The sequence below is a fragment of the Falco cherrug genome, chromosome 7, assembly GCF_023634085.1.
Source record: "Falco cherrug isolate bFalChe1 chromosome 7, bFalChe1.pri, whole genome shotgun sequence".
Classification (NCBI taxonomy): domain Eukaryota; kingdom Metazoa; phylum Chordata; class Aves; order Falconiformes; family Falconidae; genus Falco; species Falco cherrug.
In genome coordinates this window covers 64,964,331-64,992,189 of record NC_073703.1, presented here as the reverse complement: position 1 = coordinate 64,992,189, position 27,859 = coordinate 64,964,331, and the positions used below count along the sequence as shown (strand labels likewise).

Sequence of the window (27,859 nt, the reverse complement as noted above, 5' to 3'; positions counted from 1 at the left end):
GTTCCAGTTTTACCTGCATTGGTAATCTGCCTGCTATGCAATTAAGGTGCAGTTGAAACTTCTCAGGTTTTATTAGTCTTCCAGATCTTTCCCACCTTGCTCCTACTGTAGCCAAAACTCATCCTGTACTTACTGCAGCCCAGAGAACCTCAGGACATTCCTTCTGGCTTCTCAAGTCCAGCTCCTTCCTTTCACAGCCAGCCATTTCATACAATCAACTAGTTGAGTAAATGTGTCTGCCTCTTAAAACCAGCTTGGTTTTTGGCCTTACTAAACCCATTGGGAGGCCTTCACAGGGCGTAGATGCCTTCAGCATTAGAAACCTGACAATCCCTAGCCTAAATGTATACATGGCTAGTTTATACCCATTTGTTCTTGTGCCAGCATTGTCCTTTATCTTTAAATAGCTCTTTCCTCCTCCCCATGTGTTCACCCCCTGAAGTATTTATTTATAGACTGCAATTATATCCCCCTTTGCTAGGCTAAACAAGCCAGGCTCCTTAGTTAATTAAGCTCTGGTGAATGATGCAAGGCCAAGCATCGTGGATTCCCAAAATCTGCCTCAGTCAGGGCTACATTAACAGATCATCAGGAGCCAAAAAGGACACACCTAATTTTTACCGGAGCTGATTCTAACTGCCCTCCTACTTAATGGGAAGCTTCTTAGTTTTCGATCAGGTCTTCAGTAGCTAGTCCTCTGTTTTGTCTTTAAGGTAAGGCAGATGTGGGCTGCCTTTGAGGCACCCTGTTCCATCCCGCTTGACATACCCAGGCAGCTGGGTAATCCATACTACATTAGTCACATTGGGGTTTATTTTTAAAGTCGACTTAAGGAGTGAAAAATACATGAACCTCAGTTGCTTGCTTGTTCAAAACATGTCCAGACAGAAACAGGAAACATGTGAGAGGCACCAGTCCTGCATCAGCTCTGGGAGATGGGCTGGAGGAGTTAACAGGGCTTTTCCATCTCTGGACAGCAGGACTGTTGTAATTCATCATTTCTATAGCACCATAAATTAGACGGCACTTCGCAAGCACAGAGGCAGTTCATGCTTTCCTGAAAGTCTATAGCAAGACTCTCAGGATGGGGTGCCTGGCTGAGGCACACTCTTCCCCAGAAAGGCTTCCACTGTGAGTACCATGCCTACAGGACTATGTGACAATACTGCCCCATTGTCCCCTTTCGAGTGGGAGTAAAGAAGCTGGGGAAGGCAGAGGGCTTTTTTCCCAACACCCCCGTATCACAGCTGGACTTCTCATCTCTCCACGGCCTGTTTTAGCATTGCCCGGATGGAGAATAGGCTTCTTGGGGCTTTGCTTCAGTCTGGCTGTCCTCCAGCAATATCCACAGTACTCCCTCCCCTCCCATATGCTCTCCATTAACATCCTCCTGTCTGCTGAATAAGGAAAGAATAACTCTCCCAGCCCCAGCCAGAGCCCCTGAGCCAGGGGAGTTCATCAGTCAGACTGGTTTCTCCTGAACCCAGAATAGGCCTCGTTAATGGGCCAGGAGGGGATTTTATTTTGCCTTTCAGCTAGTGGCTGCCCTGAGCCAGGAGTAGAGTCAAGTTACTGTGTCCGGGAATCTCAGCTATTCCAAGAGTAGGAGCAAGTGAGCTGCTGACTCAGGAGGTTTCCTAGTATTTTCAAGCAGGGCTCGGTCCTGTCAGAGCAAACTGAACTGTTGGTCTTGCTTTCTTCTAGCCCCAGGACAGGGATTAACAAAAGTCACAGCCGACTGGAACAGGCTGGGGAATGGAACTGGAACAGGACTGTGGATCACACCCTTTCCTGGCATGGACACAGGTCCTTGCAAAGACTTATATTAGTCCTTTACCCTTTTTTACTCCTCTCCTTGGAGGGCTGTTTAGTATAGAACAGACATCCACGGGCTATGAGGCAGCTGAGCTTTATTTGCACCATTTTCTAAAAGGCAATACAAAACCAGAGGGAAAAACAGACTTATGAGGCAAAATGTTTCATTGCAAATCAGTGTCAAAAAGGAGATTGATGTTCAGGAATGCCTGCCTCCCTGCACCCTGCTGTCACCCAGAGACCACCTTGCTTCTGTTTTGTACAGGTATGCGGGAGGATCCCTCCTGTGTAGCTAAATCTTCCTTCGGGCTTCCCAGAGCCTGGAACAGAGTCCCAGCCTGTGTCTGGGACAAGCAGTTAGAAGTCATGCTGAGTTCAGGATTCTTGTTCTCATTTCAAGTCTGCCTACATGCTCTCATCTCTCCAAATGGAACCAGTTTCTAGGGGTTAGCGGAGAAGATGAGGCTACCAAAGCAGCCCCCCACATTCAACTGCCGTGAAGCAGCGCATAATCCTTTGCATTGAGAGTGAAGCCATTGGAGAGCATATGTCTGCACACTCGCACCCCTCCATCTCCCAGCACCACTGTGGCTCCAGCCAGCCTGTTAAAACACATCTCCATTCAGCCCCTGCAAAAGTTCTGTCAGCAGAGAGAGCCTCAGCTCTCTTCTTCCATGTCAGTCCTTTCTTCTTTGCTGCCTCTCTCTGTGGGCCGTTTTCTCTTGCTGTCCTATTCCCTTCCTCAGACTCACTTCAGCAATGAATAACCAGCCCAGTATGTAAAGGGCAGTGGGGTACAAGCTGACATTTATGAAGCAGAAGGTTTCTATCTGCCTGCAGCTATTGGCATGCTTATCCCAGCCACATCCCCTAGGACTAGGATCTGATATAGGGACAAAGTCAGGTAAGGACTTCTCTTACTTTCTTTCAGTCTAGAAGATATGAAGGTCTCCAGTTTGAACAGCTAAGGAGCTCTTGGCTTCTGGCCCAAATGCCACCTGCGTCTGCAGTATAGGCCAGATGGGTAGGATGCCTCTCAGCTAGCATCTCACACAGATTTCCCTATGTAAGGAGAATTTTCAGCTACCTTTTATAAGGGCTTAATATCCCTTTAGAGGTGCCTAACATTACAACAGTGACAAGCTGCAGACTAAGGTTCTAGCCCACTTACCTTTGCCATGCTGCTTTTTTGAGATCATGAGCTCTGTAGATGTCTACAGATGGTGCCCGGGAGTTGCGATGGGTACAGAGAAGCAGCCAGGGAGGAAGACCGGGGTCCAGGACATTTTCTTTTCTGGAAAATTGACAAGTGTTGGTTTTTCTCCCTCATTTCTTAATACACCATTTGGATTAGGATGGAAGTCTCATCTACAGGGTTTGTTCATTGAACAATGACCTCAAGAAATCTAGGTGTCTTCCTCCAAACATCTTTGAGTCAGAGGGGACTGAACTGTTTCATTTCAGCTAACCAGAGCATAAATTAAGTATGTGAGACTGGAATAGAGTAAAAAAAAAAAAACTGCAGAAAGCAAAGCCTGTAGGAATAGATTGCATTTGGCCTGCTTGCTACCTGTGAAATGGATTCCTGTAAAAAAGGCAGGACAAACCTGCTCTGATAAATATGACCAGGTGAAATAACTTATTACTCTGTCATCTAGTTCTGTGAGTCACATGTGGTATCTCTAGAGAGTTGGCAACTCCCCAGAAGTCACTAACTTAATACATGTTTAACTGAGGTCTTGCCTCATATTTAATAGCAACTCCAACTGAGCTTGCATGACAATCTAGAGAAGGGTGAGGAATACCAACATGACCTGAATTAGTGCTCTTACTAATAACCCTTTAGTATCCAAGATGCCTAAGAAAAAGTCAGCAGAGCATTTGTATTTGCAGCCAAGGCTTATTTGCAAAAAGTGATAGAAATGTGATAAATAAAACACCATGCTACATTTGTATCGGCTATAATGCAGGAATCCAGGCTGAAGGCAAAGGATGGACACAGAGAGATGGTGTGGATGCCCTGAACAGGATGGCAGCCATCTGAGGGAAACATTCAGAAGATGCTGTGAGCTCCAAAGGTCCAGCTTCAGAGACAAAGGCTCTCTTGAGGGTGCCTGGATAAACACAGCAAAGCTATCATCACGATGCTTTATTTCCTCAGAGGGAGGGAGCCCAAATGCTGCAGCGTTGCAGGCAGCCAGAATTGCATGTGCTGTGTGACATGAAATATTTAAGCACACATGGGCTCTGTGCCTTTTTCTGCCAATATGCAAGTATCAGTGTGGTGACTTGTAGTGCCAGGAGCTGGGTTAAAGAGAGGAGTTCCCCGGTGAGCATAACCTAGGTGCCATCCTACACAGGGCCTGTGGCTGAAAGGCATGACTCGGCTGTAGGGAAACCCTACACACTGTCCCTTCCAAAAATATAAATAAATGTATCTGCCTCACCTCTGTATTTCAGAGAGTCCTGCGTCTCCTGCTTGTCTAGCAGCTATACACCTGAGGAAACAAATACTCTCCAAATTCCCCAGCTTTCCCCAGCTGTGCAGAGCAGTGGCTGTGACAGGGGAGTACAGCATGTAAGGCCTATATCCTGTGCCCACAGACTGCCCTTCCCTCTGGATGACTTCTCCCCCATATGCAGAGGTGACTCCTGGTGAGGCAGTCATCCCCCTGCTTCAGGTGATGCACATGTGCCCACTTGACTCTCTCCTGGAAAACCTCATGCCTTCGTTAAGGATTGCTCACACCCATCCCTATACATACACATGTAAACAGCACGGTACCACATTAACACCGTTGAGACCTATGATAATGGCAATGAAACTTGAAAGCTTCTCGCCTCATCCTTGTTTTTCTGGTTTGAAAGAGCAGGGTGTGAGCCCCCGAGTGGATGGGAGAGGGGAAGGTGCTCCTGACAACTTAGCAGCCCTGCTCCAGCGCTGCCTGGCAAGGCAGCTGCACTGCAACTGCTTGTATGCAACTCAAGAGCTTCAGGTCACTTCTGACCCGAGGTGGCACTTAGTGTCGCTGCTAATTGTTACTTCCTTGCACAAAGCAAACAAAAATTCCTGCTGCACCAGCGCAGTCACCTGCTGTGGTTTGCCTGGGGGGAAAGCAGTGGGCAGTCATGGCCTGGCTGATGCAAGAGAGGCTGCTCCGTGCTGCTGGTGCCTTTTGGGGAGATTAGGGGCATCCAAAATGTTTCAGAGTGCACATTCTCTCCTGTATGTGGCCACCCCACACTAAACACGGGAACTGTCTAGCTGACAGTCTTGTGGAAGGAGGTAAATTGGAGTGCTTATAGGCGTGTGTGACTGGAGTGGGACATGGAGACATCCCTTCCCTCCCAGGCCAACAGGGAGGGTGGGTGGAAGGGGCTGCGAGTGGGGAGGGGGAATTACCCACTGAAGATAATCAGGATCTGTAAGGGTGCAAACCAGCTTTTTGCAAATGGCTTCCTCCACTCCGAACACCAAGCGCCTGAGAAGTGAGAGGAGGTAAATGCCATTTGCAGAAGAGACAGGATTTTTTCGCCTTGTTGCAGGCAGGACCAGCTGCGTTCCAAACCGGTGACTGCAGCCGCCATGACCCCTCTGCAGGGAAATCTGAGCCCGCAAGCAGTTGTGCCGGGGAGGGCTGGCTCTCACGTTTCTCTGTTTTGTTTTGAAGTCTCTGATAAGTAGTGGGCTTGCTTTTTTCCTTCCTTTCCTTTCTTTCTCTCTGTCTCTCTTTTTTTCTGACCGTATTTCCACAGCCTCAAGGAAGGAATTAAAAAAAAAAAAAGGGGGGGGGGGGAAGAAAAAAAGGGTTCTGGAATGGGAACAAGTATGTTTCAAATTACAGAAAGGATGTGAAAGGTTCAAGAATTTGAGCCCTGACTCCGCCTGTGTCTGTCTCCACCCCCCCAGAGAGCAGCTCGCATTGTGGCTTTTCCACGGCGCTGCACAATAACGTGGCAGCGGGGTCCGGGGGGCGGTGGGTGCCCTTCGCCCGGCCGGGCGCCCCCGCCGCCCCCCAGCCGCCCCCTTGCCCGCCTGGGCTTGCGGGGCTTTCCACAAACCTCAGCGCGCAGTTTGCTTTGAGCTTGGGGGGTTTCTTTCTTTTTTTTCTTTTTTTTCCTTTTTTTTTTCCCCCTTTTTTTTTGTGTCTTCTAGGGTGTGTATGTGTGCCTGTAAGTGTGTGTGTGCAAGACTTTTGCCTTCCAGTGGTTAAGCTCCATCCCGGGAATGTGCTGAGGACCCACTTCTTGGAGCGGAGCGCCCTCTGCTCGGTGGAGAGGGAGGAGAAGCAGGCGCAGGTGCTGCTGCGCTGGGGAAGCCAGTTCAGAGCCTTGCACACTGGGAGAAGCCCGTGCGTGGTGCATGGCCACCCCAGTGCCCGCACGGCGGCTCGAGGGGAGGGCTGGTGGCTGTGCTGTGAGTTGTACAGCACGCCCTAAACCCAGTCTGGTTCTAAGTGTCCTGCTTGGACTTCCCAGCACATGTCCCCGGTGTAACTGGCTCCTGTACCAGCTCCACAGAGACTGGGTGGGGAGAAACCACTGGCAAAGAGGACTGTTGAAACGGCTTGATCTTCCCTGACCAGGGAAGACCGTGATTGGGTCTGGTCTCGGCCCCTTATCCTGGAGACCACCTCCATCATATGACCACTTTATCTTATGACCCCAAATGCAAACAGAGACCATCAGGGAATGCACATACTCAGTTTCCTGGAAGGCAGATCCAGTGAACAACATTATATGCCAGGACACTATTTCCTTGTCCTCCTGTGACATGATCAGATACCCCCTCCCCTTGAGGCTGTGAAAGCTGGTGTATTTGTCCCTTGACACAGCCGGCTTACTTGTCCCTTGAGAGAGGTACAACAAATAGCATGTCAATGGAGGAACTAAGGTCCTCATGAAGTGTCTGGAACAGAGAAGACACCAGAGCAATCTCCAGCCTGTGGCTTGTGTCTGGCTGCCATCTCAGCAGCCTGCAAGAAAGAGGGTAGCAAGGAATGAAGTATGGGTTGATTGCATTCTTCTGGTGGGCCAAATTCAGAACACAATCCTTTGGCTGGGCTCTCTGGATTAAGAAACTATGAAATAGTTTCAGTATTGTTAAGAGATAAGGAGTCAGCCATGTAAGAAGAAAAGAGCTATAACATAAATTTTCAAGAACTGAGATGTCCATTATGATCTTGAGCAGTGTCTTGTAAAAACCATTAGCATCAGTTCATTGACCCAAATCTGCTGCCTCATGCTGAAAAAAAATTTTTATCTTTGCAAACTTTCACTCCGTCATCTCTTCAGATTCTATAGCGTTGCTGTGACAGATCCAAGCAAGGTTTTACTCAGTGAATGAATGGACAGGGAACTTAAGCTTCTCAGTTGCACTGACCAGTATATCATGCATGGCATGCTCCCAGTCTCATGAAGCTTGATTTTCTGCATGGCTGCAGGATCCCCTTTGCATAAGGTGTATGCCCACTGATATACACTGAACACCTTTTGATATACTCATTGTATGGATGGGAGGCCACTGGAACAAAGAACTATTGATGCAAGTTTAAAAGATGAAGACTAGTATCAGTGTACCCACTTCAGCAGCCCATGAGATTTCTCCTTTGAAAGTAAAGCCAAAAACCTTTAGGCCAGTTTAGCTAGACAGATCAAAGATCTTCAACGTGAACAAGCTGAGATAGTTTGGCATATAATGTTAGTCTTTATACTTTGAGATTCTGACTAGTGATGTCTTTTTTAATGCAATGATATATTGTCCTAAGTGTTGCAGTGGCGCCTAGGAAATCGGTCTGAATCGGGTCTCATTCTGCTGGATGAGATCCACAACAAAAAGATGATTTTGCTTGCAAGAGATCCAAAGATTCATCTAAACTAGCTAACACATTAAATACTCTGCTATGCATGCTGTGTTTTCAAAACATGTTACTTAGTGTTATTTTCTTTCTAATATTGAAGAGATCTGACAATGTCACTTGGCTGTGTCACTCTCACAAGTCGTGGAAGATACAGAGATTATGTTTAGCGAGCTTTCTGCGCTGTCTAATTTTATGCTGGCAGACTGAATTCCTGAGGTATGTTAGATGAGTCTCAGAGCTGCCTTAATTTATGCTGGCCAAACCATTTCCTTCTGCGCCATTTCACAGGTGCAGGATCAGCAGAGCAATTCATGTTCCACTCCCTGACTGCCCGGGCTCAGTATCTACCACAGTTTATCCCTGAATTCCCATCAAGGGGACAAATGCTGCCACCAAGCTTAAAAAAGCTTTAATGATCTGAGAGTGCTCAGAGACTCTGCAACAATACGCACAGCAACTACATCCCTCCACGCTGCTTGCATGTGAATTTTCACTAGCACACCCATTTTTTTGCTAGTATTTTAATTACATCAGGCCACATAGTAGGACTGAAGGTTGCATCTAGTTCATTCCCACAGATCCAATCTCTTTTGATTTTTTGTTTGGCAAAATAGGTAATTTGTATTTATCAAGCCCTTCTGGAATGAAAATTTGGGCTCAAAATTTTCAGCTGAAAGAAACCATCCAATCTCCCTGCAGGCTTTTTCTGGTGTAAAGGTACAATCTAGTTGCCACATCATTGTTGAGTCTCGAGTTTAAGGGAACACTCAAATAAATAAAAGCCACACCTGCCACGGACCAGTACCCATCTCTATTTGATTATGTTGTTTTCTTACAGAAGATTTTTGATGGCTGTAGCTAATCTAGAATCTTAAGGGTGATAATTGGACAAATCAGTTTAGTTGGGCAGCTGATTCTGTGCAAATCTAAGCGGAATAGGAATGCGTGACTAATACACAACAGCACTCTGCATGAGATAAAGATGCGTGTGTAACATACGCAACACAAACCCAAGACACTGTGGGAAGACGAGGACATCTAACAGTGTACACGTGCTACTCCTCCATTCCAAAGTGCGCCCTTTTCTGCAGAACACAGTGCTTCAGGGACAGGGAAGCATGACCTTTGCTCTCTGCCATGAGGTACCCCAAGATCCCATTGTTCTCTCTTCCATGTTTTCCAGTCTGGAAACAAGTAGGAAACTTCTCACCTCTGATCCAGCTTAACTGACCACAGAGCATCTGCCTGCTGATAAGCCAAGAGGCTCATTTTTGAGGAAAATCTGGAATGCTATAAATCTTGTTGTCTGTTAGTTAACAATAGTTGCTAGTCATGCCAAAAAAAACCCACTCTTTTTTTTGTGTGCAAATATAAAAAGATTAGGTGTTCCCAGCCCCCTGGCCTTAATTCTTAGCCTGCTCGTGTTGGTATTTACATTGTATGCCTCTTAAGATGAAAAAAAACCCCTCAAATAATGATTTCTTGGGGCTGTGGGGGAGAGAGAGACATAGATACTTTACACTGGCATAGTCAGTGAATGATGAACACTTGGTTGACAGACTGGTTGGTGGCCACTGAAGAACATCCTAGAAGATGACCTGTTTTAAATAACAGTGCCTTCCAGAAATGATGAGTAACTACACTTGGGCCAGTGGATCATGTGTAATTTCAGTGGATCCAAGAGGTACTAGAACTGTCCTGCAGCAGTGATACCTCTCTGTACACATCACAAATGTGGGGCAAACAAGCGATGTCAAGAGCTGCCACATGGATAGGGACCACTGTCTGGTATCTCCAGTCCCTGAACCCCTGATGCAGTGAGTTCAGCACAAAACGTGCCACATCCGCTGCTCACCAACCCACTGGTCGTGGAGCAGGATGGTGGAGGAATGTCTTAAGCAGTTAAAATGATGCTTCTGCTGGTAGCACTTTTCAGAAAGAAGGAACAAAGCAGTTTTTCAGAAGAAGAGCTTAAAGCAGGCTCCGGGCAAAGCCAGTGAGTCCCAGGGGGTTTAGGCCCTGTGGGGTGGGTGCTGGTGTGTCCCCCTGCCTCTCACTGCCACTCAGCAGCGCCCATGGGTGCTTGCCCAGCCTGGTACAGCAGTGCTCTTCCCTCTCACAGGAGTGCTGTGTTGGTAGGTCTTTCCGAGGTGTAAGTGGGCTCGAATTGTAAAATGACAGGCACGGACTGCTCCCTCACCTTCCCTGAGGCTTAGTGTTCAGGAGTAAGATCTTGCAGGTTTGGTGTACACTTCTAGGAAGACATACCTCAGTGCTTAGGAACAGTCAGGAAAAGGTAAATTACATTTTAGGAATGATTAGGAAAAGAACAGAAAATCCCACAGTGTTATACTCTCACATGTGCAAACTACCAAACATCTCAAATACTTTCTGCTGCTCTGATTCTTCATCTCAAAACCCACATATTCCATAGGTGAAGGGGGCACTGACTGCAATCACAAGTAAATTCTGGAAGAGTCACAGGCATCACAGGACATGGACCTGCTGGGGTAATGAGTTAAAGCCTACTGAAGATGACTACTGAACAGTCATACCAATGCCATCGCGTCAACAGTCATCATGTTGACTTCTGGTGAGGCACTGGAGGCACCTGAACTCGAATTCAAAGTTTTTTTCCCCATGTGGGAATTCTGCTGGGAGAGACTTACTAGATGGTAACTAGCTGCTTCTTTTCCTTTCCACTGAAGGCTGGTCTTCCCAAAGTGGCCAACATTTCCCAGTTCTCCAAGGTTCTTGGTGTATAGTCTATATTGACAGCTGCTCACGTGGCAAAATATACTTCCTGTGGATCTGCTCATCTGTACATGTTTACATTTTCTAAATTCTGTTTATTTGTAAATATTAATATATGCAAGGCTTTCATTCCTTCTTAAGAGTTGTTGAAATATTATTTTCTTTTAATGTTGGTTTTAAAAAAGAAGTTCAGTATCTAAGCTGTTTGAATTCTGTTATGGCTTCTATCCTTCTAGCATATTTTTTCCCATGGAGATATTAAATAAAATTCCTTTTACCCATAACTTTTTAAGCAACATGAGCTGTAGTTTCTCATGAATTTAATTCTTCTCCTCCTGCAAAGATCTTTGTGTCAGAAATACTAAGTCTGATAGGGGGTGTCTGCAGGGCACTTGCTTCAGTCTTTGTCCATGTGCTCTCCCTCAAAAGGGAATAATAACAATATATGAGTGTCTTAGTTTACCAGTTCCCACTTTTTGTCTCCATCTTTGCAAAGAAGTTCAGTATTGTCGGCATACAGAGCAAGACAGTTTTGGTAACCGGGTCTAAAGGAGCAATCTTTCCTTAACCAAAAGGGCCAGACTGTGTAGGACATGCTGTGTAGTGGCAAACCAACTTTATTTCTACATTCAATAACTTAGACTATCAGAGCTTCCCAGTGTTGGGCCTTCCCAAGCCCAGGGCCACTCTGAGCTGTCTGACCTGCCTCCTTGCTTCATTCTTACAGTTCTTCCTTCTCTTCCTCCTCAGTTTCCACTTCCACAGGCTTCTGTACTGGCTTCTGATTTTTTAAGTGACTTATTGAAAAGAAGGAGGTGAACCAATATTAATCTAGTAAAGTGAAACTTCCCTGTCAGGTATCTTAAAGCTGCTGAGTGGGCCTTGAGGAAACAGCCCGAGATAGGAACAGTAAAGACAGCAAGAGTCATGACCCTTCTGACCCTTGTCTACAAGGTGAATATTACCATCACCACATATGCTACAGTGCTAAAATGCATTAAGAAGCTAGATAAGGAGTAGACATCTTTATTTTTCCCCACATTATCAACTCAGCCACATGAATGTCACCAAATGGAGTCTTTGCCAGCCATTGGGTTTCAACAGTTCCTAATCTGCTTACTACTTACCCACAGCTCCGTAATTTGCGCTTAAAGTACTTGGGGACCCCACGTAACCTCTGATTCAAGATTAACCAGGCTAAGGCCCACCTAGTGTCTAAGCGTGGATGCTTTTAGTGTGGCACCGATGTATGTGAAGGAATAAAGACCTGACCTAACAAAGTAACTCGCTTCTCTTTGAAAACATTAGGAGACTAAGAGGGGAAGAGATTTGCAAAACTGACCCATTGCTTCTAGCCTTAAAACTAGACTACAGCATATATTTAAACCCATCAGTATGTGCTGAGGGATGGGAATATTTGGGCATGATTAATAGGTCTTTCAGCTGATGAGTCACATGTCAGAACTGACTGAAAATCTAGAGGGAATTTTGGGTCCAATGACAAGCGGTTTAGCCTGCAGCGACTGACAACCTCCAAGGAGTTTGCTGCTGACTGCTCAGGCTCTCAGAACTTGGACATGATTGCTACAGGCACTACGGAAGAGGCACTTTCAAGAGAATGAAAAGTTCTGTAGTTTGAAGGCGGGTTTCCAGGGAAAACTAGGTCTCCTAAGAAGAAGGATCAGAGAGAAGGAAAAAAAACAAGAGTCCCTGAGGATGGAGGAAAAGGTCTGAAGGCACAGATACGCTGTCTTTGCAAATCTTACCCTGGCTTCAGAGGGAGGACAGTGTTGAGCTGATGCTTTTCAGACAGGCTTATGAGAATGAATGAAAATGCCATTCAGCTTTGAGATCCCTGCACTCTCACAGCAAGTTTACCAAATAGAAAGATAAGTCTGATTTCTAGTTTGACCCAACAGAGCTTGTAAGCATAAAGGTGTTTTTTTCATCTACCTTTTACTCGGGTAGTTGACTGGCCGAAAACATATGTCCCTTCACCTCCTAAGGTGAAAAAGGTTATGTTTATTTGGTGTTGAGCCAAATCAAAAAGAGAAAGACAAGCCAGGAGTAAGCCCAGTGTGGAGTTGCTTGCCTATAGTCCACAATCTCTCTCTGATTCCAGTCTAGCTTGTGCACTAGCTCCCCAATTTGGACTCAGTTCGGTGGGGTGCTTGGTTGCTAAAAGGAGAAGAGAAATGCTAGTAAACCCCGGTACCTTTAAGCAGAAAAATCCTCCATATCAAACCGAGGCCTGGCCACCTTTTAATAGGTGAGCAGTTGGCCTGGTGCATTGAGGAAGGGATGGAAAATATCCAGAGTGATGGTGGTGAGGTAATTCCACTCTTTCAGGATTAAAGGTATTTTTTTTTGCATTTTTGGTAAGAGAGCATCGTGGCTGGCTGACCATTGCTACTGGTCCCAAGCACCATGGTGGTTTTGGCAGGAAAAGAACTGGCAACTCAGTGTGTAAAGGCAAGGGTTTAAATGCCTTTTTTTTCCACTTTCCTGTAGCAATAAGATATAAGTATTGATAAAGATCCTGAATAACCTATACAAACAGCAGACCTCTGATATTCTAAATTTGATCCATTGTCACTGACAGCATCTGCAGTATTTATTGGATGCCATAGCATTTCTGTTGGCCTTATTCAGGGCTCAACTTTTGCAATGGGTGAATTTAGCCTTTTAGCCTGAACAATGTCACCTGCAAGGCTCACTGATGGCTGTGCTGCCCCAGAGAAGTTTCCCTAGAGCAGCACCCTGCCAGAAGAGTATCCTGGCCATGCTTTCAGAGGACCACCTGCATCACGGCTTTTCAGAAGGCTGCCACAGGGATCTTCATGTTCCCATCCTTGTCAATATTTCTAAAAAAGTCCCAGAGTCATAGGTTGTGCTCTTTCAAATAGTTCTCAGAGAAGCAGAAATAAAACATGGGCATAACCACGAAACAGCCACTGAAACCTGTGTCCAGATCTCCCTTTATTCTTCCATCTGTCACCTTGCCTTTACTCAACCCATCACTGATATATGTGAGTCTTTTACTCCTTGTGCAGCCACCCTATTGTCAGAACAAAATCCTTTTGTTCAGGTCATTCCCATTCTTCTCAGTTATACCTCTTTCTCCCCCTACCTTGAAATGAGACTCAGTACTAAAACTGTTTCTTCTGATAATTGCATATGGTTATTTGGCCCCCATCCCAGCAGCCACTGCTTGGCTAGGCTGTCTAATCCAGAGGCAGTCCTCTCCCCCAGATCTCTCATCACCTTAGTTGCTCTTCTCTGAATTCCTGTCTGTTTAAATGAGGACACATCTGAGTATCATAATGGCTGGTACAAACTGCAGAGCATGCCAGCGTGAGCATTGCTAGCTGTGAAGCACAGCAGCACTATTTGAAGTGAACTAACAGGCCAAGCTTTTGCTTAAGTTCACCTGAATCCCTATCTACAGTAAAGTCTCACTCAATTAGCTGAAAATGTGCACAGCAGCTAAGAAACACAGTGAAGCTGTTAGTGCAAAAGGGTTATTTAACTCAGCAATGCTCAAGTGCTCGCTTTGCCTTCCAGCAAGGAGGACAGCACCATCTGCTGCTCTCCAGAAACATTGCAGACCTTGAAAAGCTAAATAGTTTCTTTGTGGGACAGTAGTTGCTTGTACTACCATATCCTGCTTTTACGAAGCACATTAATTTCGATGCTAAAGCATAACCGGCAGTGAAGGGGTCTATGAAAGCTAGATATAGTTGTGGGCTTGGGATGAGGATGGACACTTGTTTGGATCACACCTGAAATCAATGTTTGTTTTACACAGTGAGCAAACATCTATTCAGATTCTATTCCCTCCCACCCCGTGCTCTCAGATCCCAAGGCATTAGCTTCTTCTGAAAATCAAAGGATTTGCTTAGTCAGTCTGCACGGACTGAGGTATGCAAACATTGTGACAGTCTTTGTGAATATACTTTCCTGAAGGAACTTGGCTGAATTTCCCTCTTGGAAGAAAGCTTACCCCTTTCCAACCTCCATCCTTCCAAGTGCTTGGAGCAGATGTACTGTGTACAGGGTAGCTATGGACCCAAATTCAGTAGCTCACCTGAATTACTTTCACGGGATTTGGATGCTTCTTGGGGATCTTGGTGATATAGCTTTCAACCTCACTATAGATGACACCTAGTTCAGGACTCATTTAACACACCAAATCCAGCAACTTGATGAAAGCTTCATTCACCAACACATTCTGGTACATAGGAGGAAGGAAAGTGCAGTCAGCGTGGACACCCAAATAACAACAAAGACTTGTGTGTATTCACAAAACCACCTAAATTCATTAATCATTCCCTCCGAAGGGTGGTGCCTTCTCCTATCTCGGCTCTTCACTTTCAGGAATCCTATGGAGGCCTGACCCTAAATAAGCTTCTTTCTCTTTTCCCATGTCTGAGACAGAAAAGGCTCTGTGAATTTATATAGAAATTAGCTTAATTCAAAGTAGGTGTTCATCAGGTAAATGTCTGCACCAAGGACCTCTTATATTAGGTGATTCAAGCGATCCATGCTCATCGCTGAGACAGTTCTAGATGGGTCTCCTCTCCATTTGGTTAAGATGCACACTGCAAGTTGAACAGTTAATGGCCAAAATGTGCCACAGAGTTCTGAAAAAAATGAAAAAAAATAAATACAAAAATCATCCAAGGCCTAAAAGAATTAGTATCTCCAGTAGTGTAGCTTTATAGCCCAGCAAAGAAAGATGCACCAATCTGGGATGGGTCTGGGTGTCTCCAGATAAAAAGAACTTTTGGAAAAGTTCTGTTCCATTGTGTAACCCTAATAGGAAGCTCCAGTCAGCGGTACAGGACTTGGCATTTGTTTTTTAAGAATTTCAAACCAGGTAGTGACAGAGCAGCATTTCAGAGCTCACACTCTGAATTTTCTGTGTTAGCATTTACAGAACGGGCACCAGCAGTGTCCTGATTTAGGGTTTGGGGACATTAGACAGCAAGCTATCAAGGCAAGTAGTATTGATGTCATTGTAATTTGTTCTTCTAAATTATATTCCAAATATAAGTTCTAATAAAAGTATTCTAAAAAACTTCTAAATAAGTTATGACAAATTATGCCTGTGCCTTGACTGATCTCTTGAAAATATGATTATGATTTCGTTCATAACCATGACAGGGGTATTGTTCATGTTTTATGTCAGTTATGTACTTAATTGTTGGAAGTTTCAAGACAGTTCCAGAAATTAATGAAAGCTGCTGTTTTCTGTCATTGTGGGAGGGTCCTGCGGCATCAAGCACCATATTTTTCCCCAAAGTTTGTTTACAAAGTCTCCCAATGCATTCTTAGAGCTTTTTTTTAGAAGCTAAAGATCCACTGCTCTTAAGATCCATCTAGAAGCTTATAGCCTACTGTGAAGTGAGCTCTTGACTGTTACTACTTGAAGACAGTCTTGAATGAGTCTGGATCTGGCTGAGTTTACCAGCTTTCATTCAGCACCAAGTTTTATGGCTGCAGAGTAAGTCTCTGAAGAAGTTATTCAGACATCCTCGCACTATGCACACTAGCAGAGTGTCCTAGCCCTGGGAACACAGCACAGGAGAGCTCTCCCCAAGGCTTTCCAGCCTGGGTTTGACCCCATGAGAAAGTCAGTGGACCACCAGTGCGGCCTCAGAAGCAGCGTGGCCAAAGCCCTGTGTCTGGCCTAAGAAACCATGCTGGCGTCAGGCGGCACCTGGGGGGAGCCACTTTGTGCCTTTCTGCATGTTTGACACAGGCAGTCCACAGTCCGGAAAAACAACACACGGACAGCTGAAAAGCAACAGCGTTTTCTTTTGTGCTGTGATCATGAAGATGGGCATGTGCCGGCTATTTTGGTTTATGCCTTCTATAAAGTGTTTTATAGTACCTGCAAGTTGAAACCCTATAAAGAGTAGATTATGAAAAGAATGTAGCGAAAGTCATGCTTAGAAATAGTTGTCAGAGGCAATAAATTGTTGTTAAAAATGTGCCTTTCTATTGTTTTGCCTTTGCTAGTTCTGTCAAATCCATGCAAAGGTTTCTAGATATGATCCTTATTCCAAATTCCTCTTACAGACACACTAATTACTCATTCTTTCAAAGTCAAGATAAGCATTTGTCATTGGGAAAAGGGGAAGAAGAGGCTTTTGGTTTTGTCTTCCCTTAAGTTTCCTATAAAAGATTAAAACGTTCTCTAATTTCTTAAAGGTTTAAGAACAGCATAAGATCTTTGGAGCTGTGTATTTGCAAATACTCTTGATTTGAAATGCAAGACTCCCTACATCACAGGTGGAATGACGTCTGTCAGACAGATTAGATGTTTGCCTACAAGCATTTGATTGGGATACTGAAATGTCATTGTGAATTTATGCCATTGACCATTTATCTTGTGAAATGCCAGGTAATTTAGACTTTTTGAAGGCTGAGGTGAAGAAAGCATCTGTTAATGCTAAAAAGCAGAAATTCGTAGCAAGATTTGGGTTGGATTGAAGATTCTTAATATTAATTAACTCCTTGCCTCAAAATTTCTTGAGTGAGTGCCTCCTTTTAAATGAATGTGTTTCAATAATTTCTTTAATTGCTCCAAATTTAGCTAAAATACATTACTCTTTCCAAGTTTATGATTTGTTTAGGTTATTACTAATAAAACTAGCAGAACCATGTAATGAGGTCCTTTACCCCCACACAGCACATTTTAGTTTTCCTTTACAGAATGAGGCCTGACTCCTGGCAGACTTGGCAAATAATTCTCTTTGATCTTAATTTATGCAGGAAAAAATTGTCTGCCCTAGAGGAACGCCTGTTCTTCAGATGATCTCTGTTGAAAGCCTTAGGTTCTCTCAGGAAAGACCATAGATTCATATTATTTATTCTGCTTTGTTTTAGTTTCTTTAATATGATAACCAGAGGAAAAGAAACACATGCAGACATAACTTAGACACAACACACTACACAAGTCTCCAAAACTGCCCACAAACCTGTTTTTTAGCTTGTTTCAAATGTGAACATATCATTTATGTTCCAAGTCCCAAACCTAATCCTTGTACAAATGCTCTTTCCTTTAATTGTGGTACTCCCAAAGGTGGATGGAAGGCCCTGAGGCCCTTGACACGTTCTGGAACTGCTCCCATGAAGGACCAGTGCATGGATGGGAGGGCCAGGAGAGGACTGATGTGTGCCCAGGTCTCTCCCTGGTATTGGTCTGCAATGCCACCCCTGCCCTCACTCAGGAGTTCAGAGGTATTTCTGGGTCTCCCATTTTAGAAGCAGCATATGAGGTTACAACAATACATGTCATGCTTCTGACTTGCTGCGGAATAGCACACTAAGATTTGGCCTCTTTGATGTTATTTTTTTTTTCCTTTCACAACCAGCCCTTTAATGTTTGGTTGTTGTTGGTTTTGGTTTTCATTTCTGTTTTTTAAATAAAATTGCTTTGCTTTCAATGCCTTGAAGCATCCATCTTCTTCTGTTCCTCATACATACTGACAGGGTATCAAAGCACTTCACAGTATCTAGCATCTTAGGCTACCCTGGAGGGACACAGCTCAAGGGATGAAAAGAATTCATCCTCCAGTGGGAATTCACTCCTTATTCTTGTTCTCCTATTGTCAAATGGAAAGGAGTGGAACATGGTGATACTACAGGCACCTCTTCCAGAGCCAGACCAAAGCCCTGTAATTTCCACATGGCTCCTAGAAGGGCTGTCAAATAGTAGCCTCTATTTATTAATAGCTGTGCATAAATGAAACAAACAGCAAGTCTCAAAACCGCTTTGGAAGGGGGCAGCTCTGTGATACAGCCGGCTCCTAAAAGTGTGTAGTGTATGGTCCTGGAGGCTTTCCAGCACATGAGCTCTTACTGAGATGTTGATCTCCAGCATGGATTTGGGGTTCTTTCTGACAGGTGTGACTAGCGCAGTGGCACCTTCCATGGTCGGGGATTACTGGCCATCTGTGGAAGAAGAGACATAGATCCAGAGATGGTGAGAATGAGGATTTCATGCGTGACAGAAGGTATGCTGTAACCTCAGGGATGACCCTTTCTTCCTTCTTCAGCAGGGCTGTAAAATAACTGTGGTTCCTTTCGATCAGTTTGTCTGTTATCTCACCACCTCTTGTCTCTGTCCCACAAATCTCTGCAATGCAACTTCCCAGTGGAGTTGCCTTCTCAGCTTCTCTCTGTGTCCTTGTGTGAAATTCCATGTATCGGGTCACGCAGGAGTATGTGATGTGGATAATGTTCAGCCATGTGATGGGGAGAGGCTGAGGCAATGGGCTGTATTTGAATGTGTTGAACGTGTGCTTGCTAGTAGGGTCCCTCTGGATGGTGGTACGCCCCTCCAGACTTTTCCCATACTCTTGGCTCCTCTTGGCAGCACAGCAGATCAGAGCTTAGGCTGACTGGCTGCCTCTGGCATACAAGGTCTAGCTACCTGCGGGGTTGGCGTTGCCATGTGCATCTTTTAGTGTGTGAACAATGCCTCTCCCCCACCTTGGACTTCATGTGCAGTTCCCACTCCCATTACCTGAAAGAAAACTTCCTTGGTTAACATTGGTCAGCAGAAGACATGTCATCCTTTAAGTCCTTTGTGTTATCAGCTCCTGAGACAATCTGTGCAGCTACACAGAAAGAGGAAAGCTTTGGTGTGAGCTAGTGACCATACCTCAAGCCAGGTTAAGAGCAAGGCAAACAGACGCATTTATTTACACCACCTGAAACAGCAGTCCCAAAGACTGGTGTGGTTGCGGTGATTTCCAAGGACAGGCCTACATGGACATAAAAATGCCCCTCATCCACTATACTGCCATATGCAGGTTTTCAGGGTGGTGATGTCAGATCTAACTGAGAATGCAGCTCACAAGCAAGCTGACTTTCCTGAGCTGAATTCCTAGACAACGATCCTGGATTGAGAAGCCATGCTAGCTCTCAACCCTAACCTCTGAAGCCAGCTTGGCTGCTTGTTCAGTTTTGCCCTTTCCAGGATCCCTAGCTTACTAGAAGGCAGTTTTGGCTTTCTTTTTCCAGGACTTGATAATACTCCTCTTCTGTAGGTAGTGCTGTGGCATTGCCCTGACATGGCAATGAGTGTATTCTGAGTTTGAATAAATTTTTTAGCAAATCATTAACATGCTGAGAAAGGCACACTTGCCTACCTGCAAACTTCAGTGTGAACCTTTGCCTTAAGTTGAAATGTATGTTATGTGTACATATGTACCTTCACAACTACATTGTATGTGTATATGCAGACCTGTTGAATGCCTAGGTTCTCTGCTGGACGTGTTGAATGCCTAGGTTCTCACTTGACTGTGACTAGACATGACAGGAATCAATCCCTCTGGGGTGATAATGGGTGTGGGGTTACGTCAAGCCAGTTCCTGGGTGATTTTCTGAGGGAACACAGTGCAATTTAGTTGCCCTGAAGAAACCCACAGGATAGAATTTCCTTCTGCTCAGCTCACCATCAACCCAGAGCGATACTCATTCCCTTCAGTTCTAGCTGAGGCAGCTCACCTCTTGCCTTCTGTTCCTCCTGACACAGATCTTTCTGCTTGCTCTGTTTTATTCCTCCAGCCCTGCCTGTTTTGTTTTACCTTCAGGATTCTGAGTTTTCCATCGACTTCAAGGCCCCTGCAGAGCTTCTTGGCTCCCTTGTTGTTGATCTGGTTGTTGCTGATGTCCAGGTGAACCAGCACGTTATTGAGTTTGAGAGCTTCTCCTACAGCCAGTGCTCTCTTGTTGCCAATCCCATTCCAAGAAAGGTTGAGTATTTTCAGTGCACCATTGCCTGTCAGAGAGAAAAGAGGGATCTTAGCTACCGCATGCCCATCTTCTGTACCACTCTACCCTTTCTTGCCTGGCTGAGCCTGGAGCATCCCCCAAGTCACACCCAGGCAGCCCCAATGGATCCAACATCTCTGCAATGTCACCAGGGTCTCTCCATCCATGTAAGTCACCAGACCTGCTCACTGATTTAGTCTTTCTCCTGGCACTGACTGCCACTGTCAGTGGGATGAGCCTTGCTAGAGATACAGAATCCTGCTCAGACCTCAGGGATGTGAGTTCCCAACCAGTGTTTCAACCAACTCGTGGTAATAATCACTGTGAAGAGTATCACGAAACAGGGATGTTCCTACCCTGGGGCCTGTGCCCAGTGCCCTTCCTCCTCAGGTGGTTCCAGCTCAGGTCCAGAATCTCCAGTGTTGCTGGCTAGGACAGAGAAACTGGGATTTAGCTCCTGAAGAGTGGTCTGGACACAGCTGCTGACCCACTTAGGGACTAAGAGAAAGTTTGGTGGGGTTTTAGCTACAGCCTTCATTGATTGCAGTACGAGGAACGTGTACCTACAGTCTTTGCGGTCCACAGCACCCAAAGAACAGAGAATGAGCTGTTGATTGCAAGCAGAAAGGGAATACAGGTTTTTTTTCTGGCTTAATCAAAGAATACGTTGTGAAGGAGGAAAGTAGAGAGAGAGAGGATTTCTTATATTAATAGACACTGTTTTGCTCACTGTGAAAAATGGCTGGATTCTCCTTGCCACATCTAAAATATCGACTCACTCTGCGTATGTTTGATCAACAGAGGAGAGCAGAAGATTCAGCCTCATACAGTAGCTGTGCCCAGCTGTATATGTGCCAGTGCCAATTCACATGCATAGCACACCTCACAGTGTAAGTTCTACTTGGATCAGGGTATGTGTGAATTCATTTGTGTCTACTGCAACACTGGAAGGGGTGGGACTTGCTGCCAACACTTGCTTCTCATTCTCAGAGAGAATTTCTCATCCAGATTTTCCATGGATGGAAGGTTGGGTGGAGGCAGATGGCGAGTTTAGCTGACTTAAAAATATTCCTTTCAGAAACAAAACAGGAAAGTAACAGATTCTGCAGAAATCTCTACTGCTCCTGCCTCAAGTGAGCTGGAAGGAGAGAAGAGCTGTAAGACCTTTAATTTTGGAGAGGCATTTTTCTGGGCTAGGAGGGTCACAAGTTTTAGTACTGATCTCTGCATTGCCTGCAGGCTTGTCCAAGGAGGGGGCACAGTGTCTTGTCCTCAGTACACTTTTAATTGATCCATCTTTTAAAGACACAGACTGTGATTAGGGATACATATCAGTAGCAATACTGAACCAGGAGAAGGAAAGTGGTAATTAAACTTAAAGCATTGTGTTAACGAAGTGCTCAAGGAGCCCTGGATGCTCACAGCACACACTTGTGGCCATTTTGGTAGCAGGTGTGTTGGACATACTGAGGGAAGAAGAGCCATCAGATATTCATGCACATCTTTCCCAGTGCACTAATAGTACCTGAGATTACTGAAAGACTAACTGTTTTGTTTGCTTTACCTCTCCAGGGCTACTAGCACACTGTGGATCTCACTTTGCCTGAAGAGATGAACTGGGCAGCCTAATTCTATTTCTTCCTAATCTGTTTGTCTTGCTGCTTGCCGTGCAATGACTCAAACCATTAGGGTTTGGGCTACTTAAGAAAAATTGATGTCACTCCTGAACTTTGTAATCAAAAGCTTAAAACAAACACCATAGATTTTAGTAAAGTGCAGTTTTCTGCTTTATACTCCCTGAGGGGCCTCTGTCAGCTCCCTTCTCTCTGACATAGACTGCTCTGTTAGTGTGGTTTCTCATCCTGCGTTTGTTTCGGTACATTGGTCGCAGTTGCTAGAGTCACCTGTGAGGATGATGCTGAGCTTGTGGACCAGGCAGAAAGGTCTAAATCTGGGCACCATGTCTTTTGTACTACACACCTGGTCATGGGGTTTTTTTGCTGGAGAAGGAAATACGTGTTCACTGTGCTGACACCATCAAGTCCCCCGCTGCCTGTATGTCTGGCTTTGCAGGAAGTAATGTTACCAAGCCTCTGTCCCAGGAGCTGCCCTCCCTTCTCAGAGAACTCATTGTGGCTGAGGTCCAGCTCCTTCACTTGGTAATTGCCCTGCAGAAGACAAATGTGCAGAGACAATGAGATCTTCCAGCCAGCTGCAACCAGATGCCACGCCAACGCCTCCACATGAGGATGAAACAGAGGGGTATCAGACCGAAATCTTCAGTATGTGGGAGGTCATCAGCATGGAAATCGCAGCACTGCATGTTCCAAAACAAAGCTTTGTCAGGCATGTAACATCACAGTGATAATCTTCCCAAAACAGCAAAAGCAATGAGACTTTGTGTTGTGCAAACTTCCCTCACGCAGCTCACGTCTGGCCTACAACACACCCTGCAATTCTGTTCCTGCCCCTGTTTCACTCCCACCATTGTACCCTGGCCAAGAGCACTTTCTGATATCAGGTCAAGGCCTTGCTTCAGGGCAGCTTCTGGTGGTGCCAACTGATGCAGAGGCTTTGAGACAGGAACTAACCAGAGAAGTCAAGTGTCTTTATTTTTACTGGACGGTGGCAAAATAATATGAAGTTGGATTACTTACACTTCTTAAAAATTGTTTGTCACCCAGATGTTGTTCTGTTACACAGTTCTGAAAGTTGCTTCTCAGCCAAACTCACAGAGCTGACCTGAGAAAATGTTAATGTAGTCCATCCTGCTGTGTGTCCTCCCAGCCTTTCTCATTTCTGAAGTAAGCGAGAGGCACTTAGCAGAATTATGCCAGGAAATCTATGGGCGTTGCCAAGTGAGATCATACCAAGTGAGTAGCAGCTTCAAGATGAGGAGAGTCTGTTACACAGCCAGGGCTGCAAATGACCTTGGATTTCAGGTAAAAGTCACCATTAATGCCTCAGCAAAATATGGTATGATCTCTTCTCCAAATTTGTTTCCTGGGGAAGAAAAGTACATTAACAGTGCTCTGATGTCTCCCTTGGTGCTGTGCTGCAGTCTGCAGGAAGCTGTGCTTTCAGGCAAACCCTCCAGTTAATCATGGCCCACATCTGGCAGTAAGTTGTGGTGGGTTGAACTCGGTTGGATGTCAGGTGCCCACCAAGCCAGTCTATCACTCCCCTCCTCAGCAGAACGCAGGGGGAGAACATAAGATAGAAAAAACACTTGTGGGTCAAGAAAAAAGCAGTTTAATAAAGCAAAAGCAAAGGCCACCCACAGAAGCAAGGGAAAGCAAAGATTTATTCTCTGCTTCCCATCAGCAGGTGATGTCCAGCCACTTTCGGGAAGTGGGTTTTCAGGACCTGTAGTGCTTGCTCTGGAAGGCAAATGTCATAATAACAAATGCACCCCACCTCCTCCTTTCTTTTAGCTTTTATTGCTGAGCAGATGTCACATGGTATGGAATATCCCTTGGGTCACTTTGGGCCAGCTGTCCTGGCTGTGTCCCCTCCCAAGAGCTTGCCCACCCCCAGCCTGCTGGTGATGGGCAATGTCAGAGGGGCGGCCGCGGTGCTGTGCCAGCGCTGCTCAGCAGTAGCTGAAGCACTTTCTAGCTAGTGATACAAAGCACAGCGCTATGAGGGCTGCTGTGGGGAAAATTAACTCCCCCTCAGACCCAATACAGAAATAAGTCACTACTCCACTTTACCCCAGGATGTGGGACACACTCCAGCAATTATCTACATTTCTCATGAGGGACTTGTTTTCAGAGGTGCTGAAGGTTGAGCCAGCCAAATATTTAATCACATCACTATAAATCTAGATTTCCACTGTTACTCTGGGTTCCTGACAGAGACATAGCTGGGAGACTGATTTTGCCCATAGTCTGACTAATATTCTCAGGATGAGAGACTGGAATGAAGCACATGTTATTTCGCTTCCATTGCCATCACTGTTCGGGTGCACACAGCCCCCCTGAGAGCTGAAGAGTGTGAGATAGGACACGTTATCCAAAAGCAACCTGGCAATGGCTTCAGCTCCTGCTGTGCCTAGCTGGTTACTGGAAATGTTCTGGAAGGAAAGAAGGGAAGATAAGAAGGACGTGTCCAAAGAATGAATCGGCTTTATTTTCTTCTTAATGCCCAAGATATCAAGGGAATAATGCAAGACAAGCAACATGAGAAATGTCAGCCAGACAGCAATTAACATATGAGTTATAGGTGTGTTTAATCCTGTATCCTTCCTAACAGGAACAAAGCCCTAGAGCCATCAGTTTCACATGGGTCTTTGTCTTCAGTGAACCAAGAGGCATTTGGCCAAGAGTCTTCTCTTTCAATATAACACAAATCGCATGGACTATCAAAATGCATTTTCTATACCCCAGTTTCAGATTGAAGGAACATTCCTACCAGTTCATATCTGAAGGTTTTGCATTATTCCCTTAAACTATTTAGAAAAGTTTCCCCATGACATATTGGAGAATGAAAGTTCATGAACAAAACATTTTTCTGTTGGCTAAGCACAAACTAGAAAGACTTAGTTATGGTAATTATTGTCACATCTGCTAATGAAAGGAACAGTTCCAGACTCACCAGACTTCCATCACATGCACATTTCTGCTCTTCAGAAGCTTGTACTTTTAAAAAGAAGAGCAGCACAAAGTATCATGACTTTCAGAATGTGAATGTTTTTACATGGGAACAAAGGTTATTTGGTTAAAAATGTAATGGAATGAATTGGTTTTCCTTCAGATGGTTGAACTCAGTGAGCAATAATTTTGGCTACAAACTACGTCAGGTTGGGTACCAGTTCTTGAAGGGAGGAATTCTGTCATAGCATCTCTGCTATGCATTATGGCTCCTTCTGCCAGAATGCAGTTGTCTTCCAATTCTAGATGGATGACAGCTGCATTGGACTGGGAAGACACAAAGGTAAACAAAGGCACACAAAATATTGCTGAAAAGTTAATGAAAGGGATAGTTTCCTCAGTTCACCAGACATTGGATAGTTCTTCCAAACCTCAGAACACATTGCAGCTTCTGAGCAGGGCAGTGATCAGGGGATGTGACAGAGCCATGGCAATGGGAATTGGCACGCAAAAGAGATTTTTTTGGGGGAGGTTTTGAGTGGGTAGGACCTTCCGTTGCTTTCTGCTAGCCTGGAGACCCAGGCTTGGATTCAAGCTCCAATTCAGGCATCTTGGGCCTGTCCATTTATGAGTGTAGCACATCTCTATGCAGAACCCAGAGAGGGGGATACCAATCCCTCCAGCCCTACCTCTGGCCCTGTAGGGGTCAGGAGCACTTTTGTCCCATTGAAGAGCATCAGTTTGCTCTTGAGAGTAACTCCAGCAAAGGCCACCAGTTGCCACACAAGACTTTCCTGTGCAGGGCATTAGAAACATGAGGGATGCTCAGAGCTCCCGTGGGGAAGATGCATGGCTTTTTCTCCCATACTTTGTGCTCAGTGACAGCATCCAGGCCTGAGAGAGACCTAAAATGACTATTGTTCTTGAGAAGAGTGCCCCACTCTTACTGGCTACTCACCACCAGAGCAATAGCAATGGCTTTGACATGGTCCTAGACCGTGGTGGTTCAGGTTTAGATAAGGGTTGGCCAAGTTCTGAATAAAGTGTGTGACAGGCACCACCTCCACCGGCCTGCATGCTTCCAAGTACAGCTCTGTGCCCATCATGCCTGCAAAGGCCACCTCAGCATCTACAGAGAAAAAGTATATCAAGGAGTGCTGCATTCCTTCCTCTTCTTCCAAATAAATTCAGTAACTTAATAAAGCTAAATAACACTATGCAACAACAGCAGGGTTTTCCTCTTGAAGGATTATCATCCCCTTGTTCTCCCCTACCCTTTATCCTAGACCTCCAAGAGCTAATATATCTCCTTGCTTTTCCATTTGGCATCCAGTGACTTGCTGCAGCTTCTCACCAGTCTGCAATGTGACTAAACCTTTCTTGGTGTAATTGAGAATTCTTGACATCAGGCGAAAACATTTTAATTTTTTTTTTTTTAATCTTAATTGAAGCATGCAGGTGATACTGCCAGCAGAGCTAGGGCAGCTCAGAACATTTTGGCTTATAACCAGCAGAAAGAATCCCAGCATTCCCATCTTGGCCATTGGGTGTGTTGACACAGCTGCAGTGATACAAATCAGTGCAGCTGGTGGCTGTATGTCCACAAAAACCTGTCATTTGGAATTCCTTCATCAAACCCCATATTTAGAGCTCATATTTCTCCATGTTGTTATATGCATTCAATGGTCTGACCTCAAGAGAAATTCCCCTCTCATCAAAGCCATTTTCCAGTTCAATCTGAGGCCTCTAACAAAACAGTCTTTTGTTCTTGCATTTTTATGGTTTTTGATTTTCCTTCCATTTATAACTAGTCAAAAAGTTCTCATCCTAAATTATGGACAAGTCCTACTGTTACAAAAATGAGTGCAAGGCTTGTTTAGCCAGAGGAATGTTCATGAGGCAGAAGATAAGAGGAGAGCCACTAGAAAAGTCTAGGACAGCTGTGGCAAGCCTATGGTACACAGACCGCAACTGCTGTGCGGCGTTTCATCAGGAGCACACAAAGAGGCTTCAGTCCCATCCCTGGTTTCAGCTCGCTGCTGCTGCTGCCGGGGCAGTGTTCTGGGCTGGTGGTGTTCGCTATTAAGGACTAAGGGAGAGAAGAAGGAACAAAGGAATAGCCATGGGGTATAGAAAGCAGTTGAAGGAAGGTGCTTGACATCAAAGCGAGAGTTCTTTGAGGGAAATTCATCTTTTCCCACCTTTATCAATTGCCAGAGTACATGTGGTTGTCAGGACCATGGCAGGGTTGTGTCTTTGGTCTCCATTCTGGATACATACCAGTCAGTAGGTACAGCTTTGACTGTAAGGGAAAGGCTGGTGAGGGCAGATGGTCAGAAAACATCCACTTTCAACCTCTAGGTCAGCGTCAGAGCCTTGCGTGGCCTTCTCTGCGGAGGTGCGAGGCACCGACAGATTCCTGAGACTCACTGATTTCACACATCTCTTCATTCCGGTCTGCCACGAAGCCAAACAAATTAATTTTGTCAATGCCAGCCCAGCAGAGATGTGACAGACTTCCCACTGTTCTCACTGAAGCCTGTGCCCCTCTTCACCATGCTGTGGCTGCGCTCCTTGCCCAGCCTCGCTCTGTGCCCACTGCTCCCTGTGCACTGCACCCATGCGGTGCTGGGCCTGGTGTGGGGGTGGGCTCATCCTGAGGCTGCAGGTCTGCAGACTGGCTGTAGCCCGGCAGCTTTTGGAAAGAGCAGCCCTCCCCAAATCCTGCAGCCCATGTGCGGGGACTCACAGTTCTCCTGCATTAGGTCTTTGTTCCCTCATGAGCTGCCTTTCTCCCCTTTTGCAATTTCTGAGCCCACCAGGCAAAGCAAATTTCCCCTCTTCACCCCATTTCCTCACATACCTACAAGCCAAACCCACCCATGCCAGCTCCTCCTAGCTCTCCTGAAGTGAGTCACACTTCCCCAGGCACAGGCAGGACACCGTTGGGTGACTCTGCCATCAAACTGGGAATGCTTTGTAATACTCTTTATGCGTGGCAGAAGAGAAAGCATTTGAATGCTATTGTATATTCAGACTGAGTGTAAC

At 45.4% G+C, this 27,859-nt stretch overlaps 1 protein-coding gene across 1 annotated transcript; it reads right to left on the bottom strand.

Annotated features, from left to right (window-relative positions):
* Positions 1-11,151: 11,151 nt before the first annotated feature.
* Positions 11,152-27,573, bottom strand: LRRC74A (leucine rich repeat containing 74A). The gene is given in 17 exon segments (XM_055717027.1): positions 11,152-11,227; positions 12,523-12,608; positions 13,231-13,338; positions 14,518-14,661; positions 18,301-18,380; positions 20,020-20,226; positions 20,576-20,644; positions 22,306-22,387; positions 23,173-23,222; positions 24,192-24,294; positions 25,030-25,074; positions 25,076-25,138; positions 25,770-25,797; positions 25,799-25,940; positions 27,160-27,223; positions 27,225-27,268; positions 27,561-27,573. Coding segments are annotated over 17 exon segments (1,404 nt in total).
* Between the last annotated feature and the right edge of the window lie 286 nt (positions 27,574-27,859).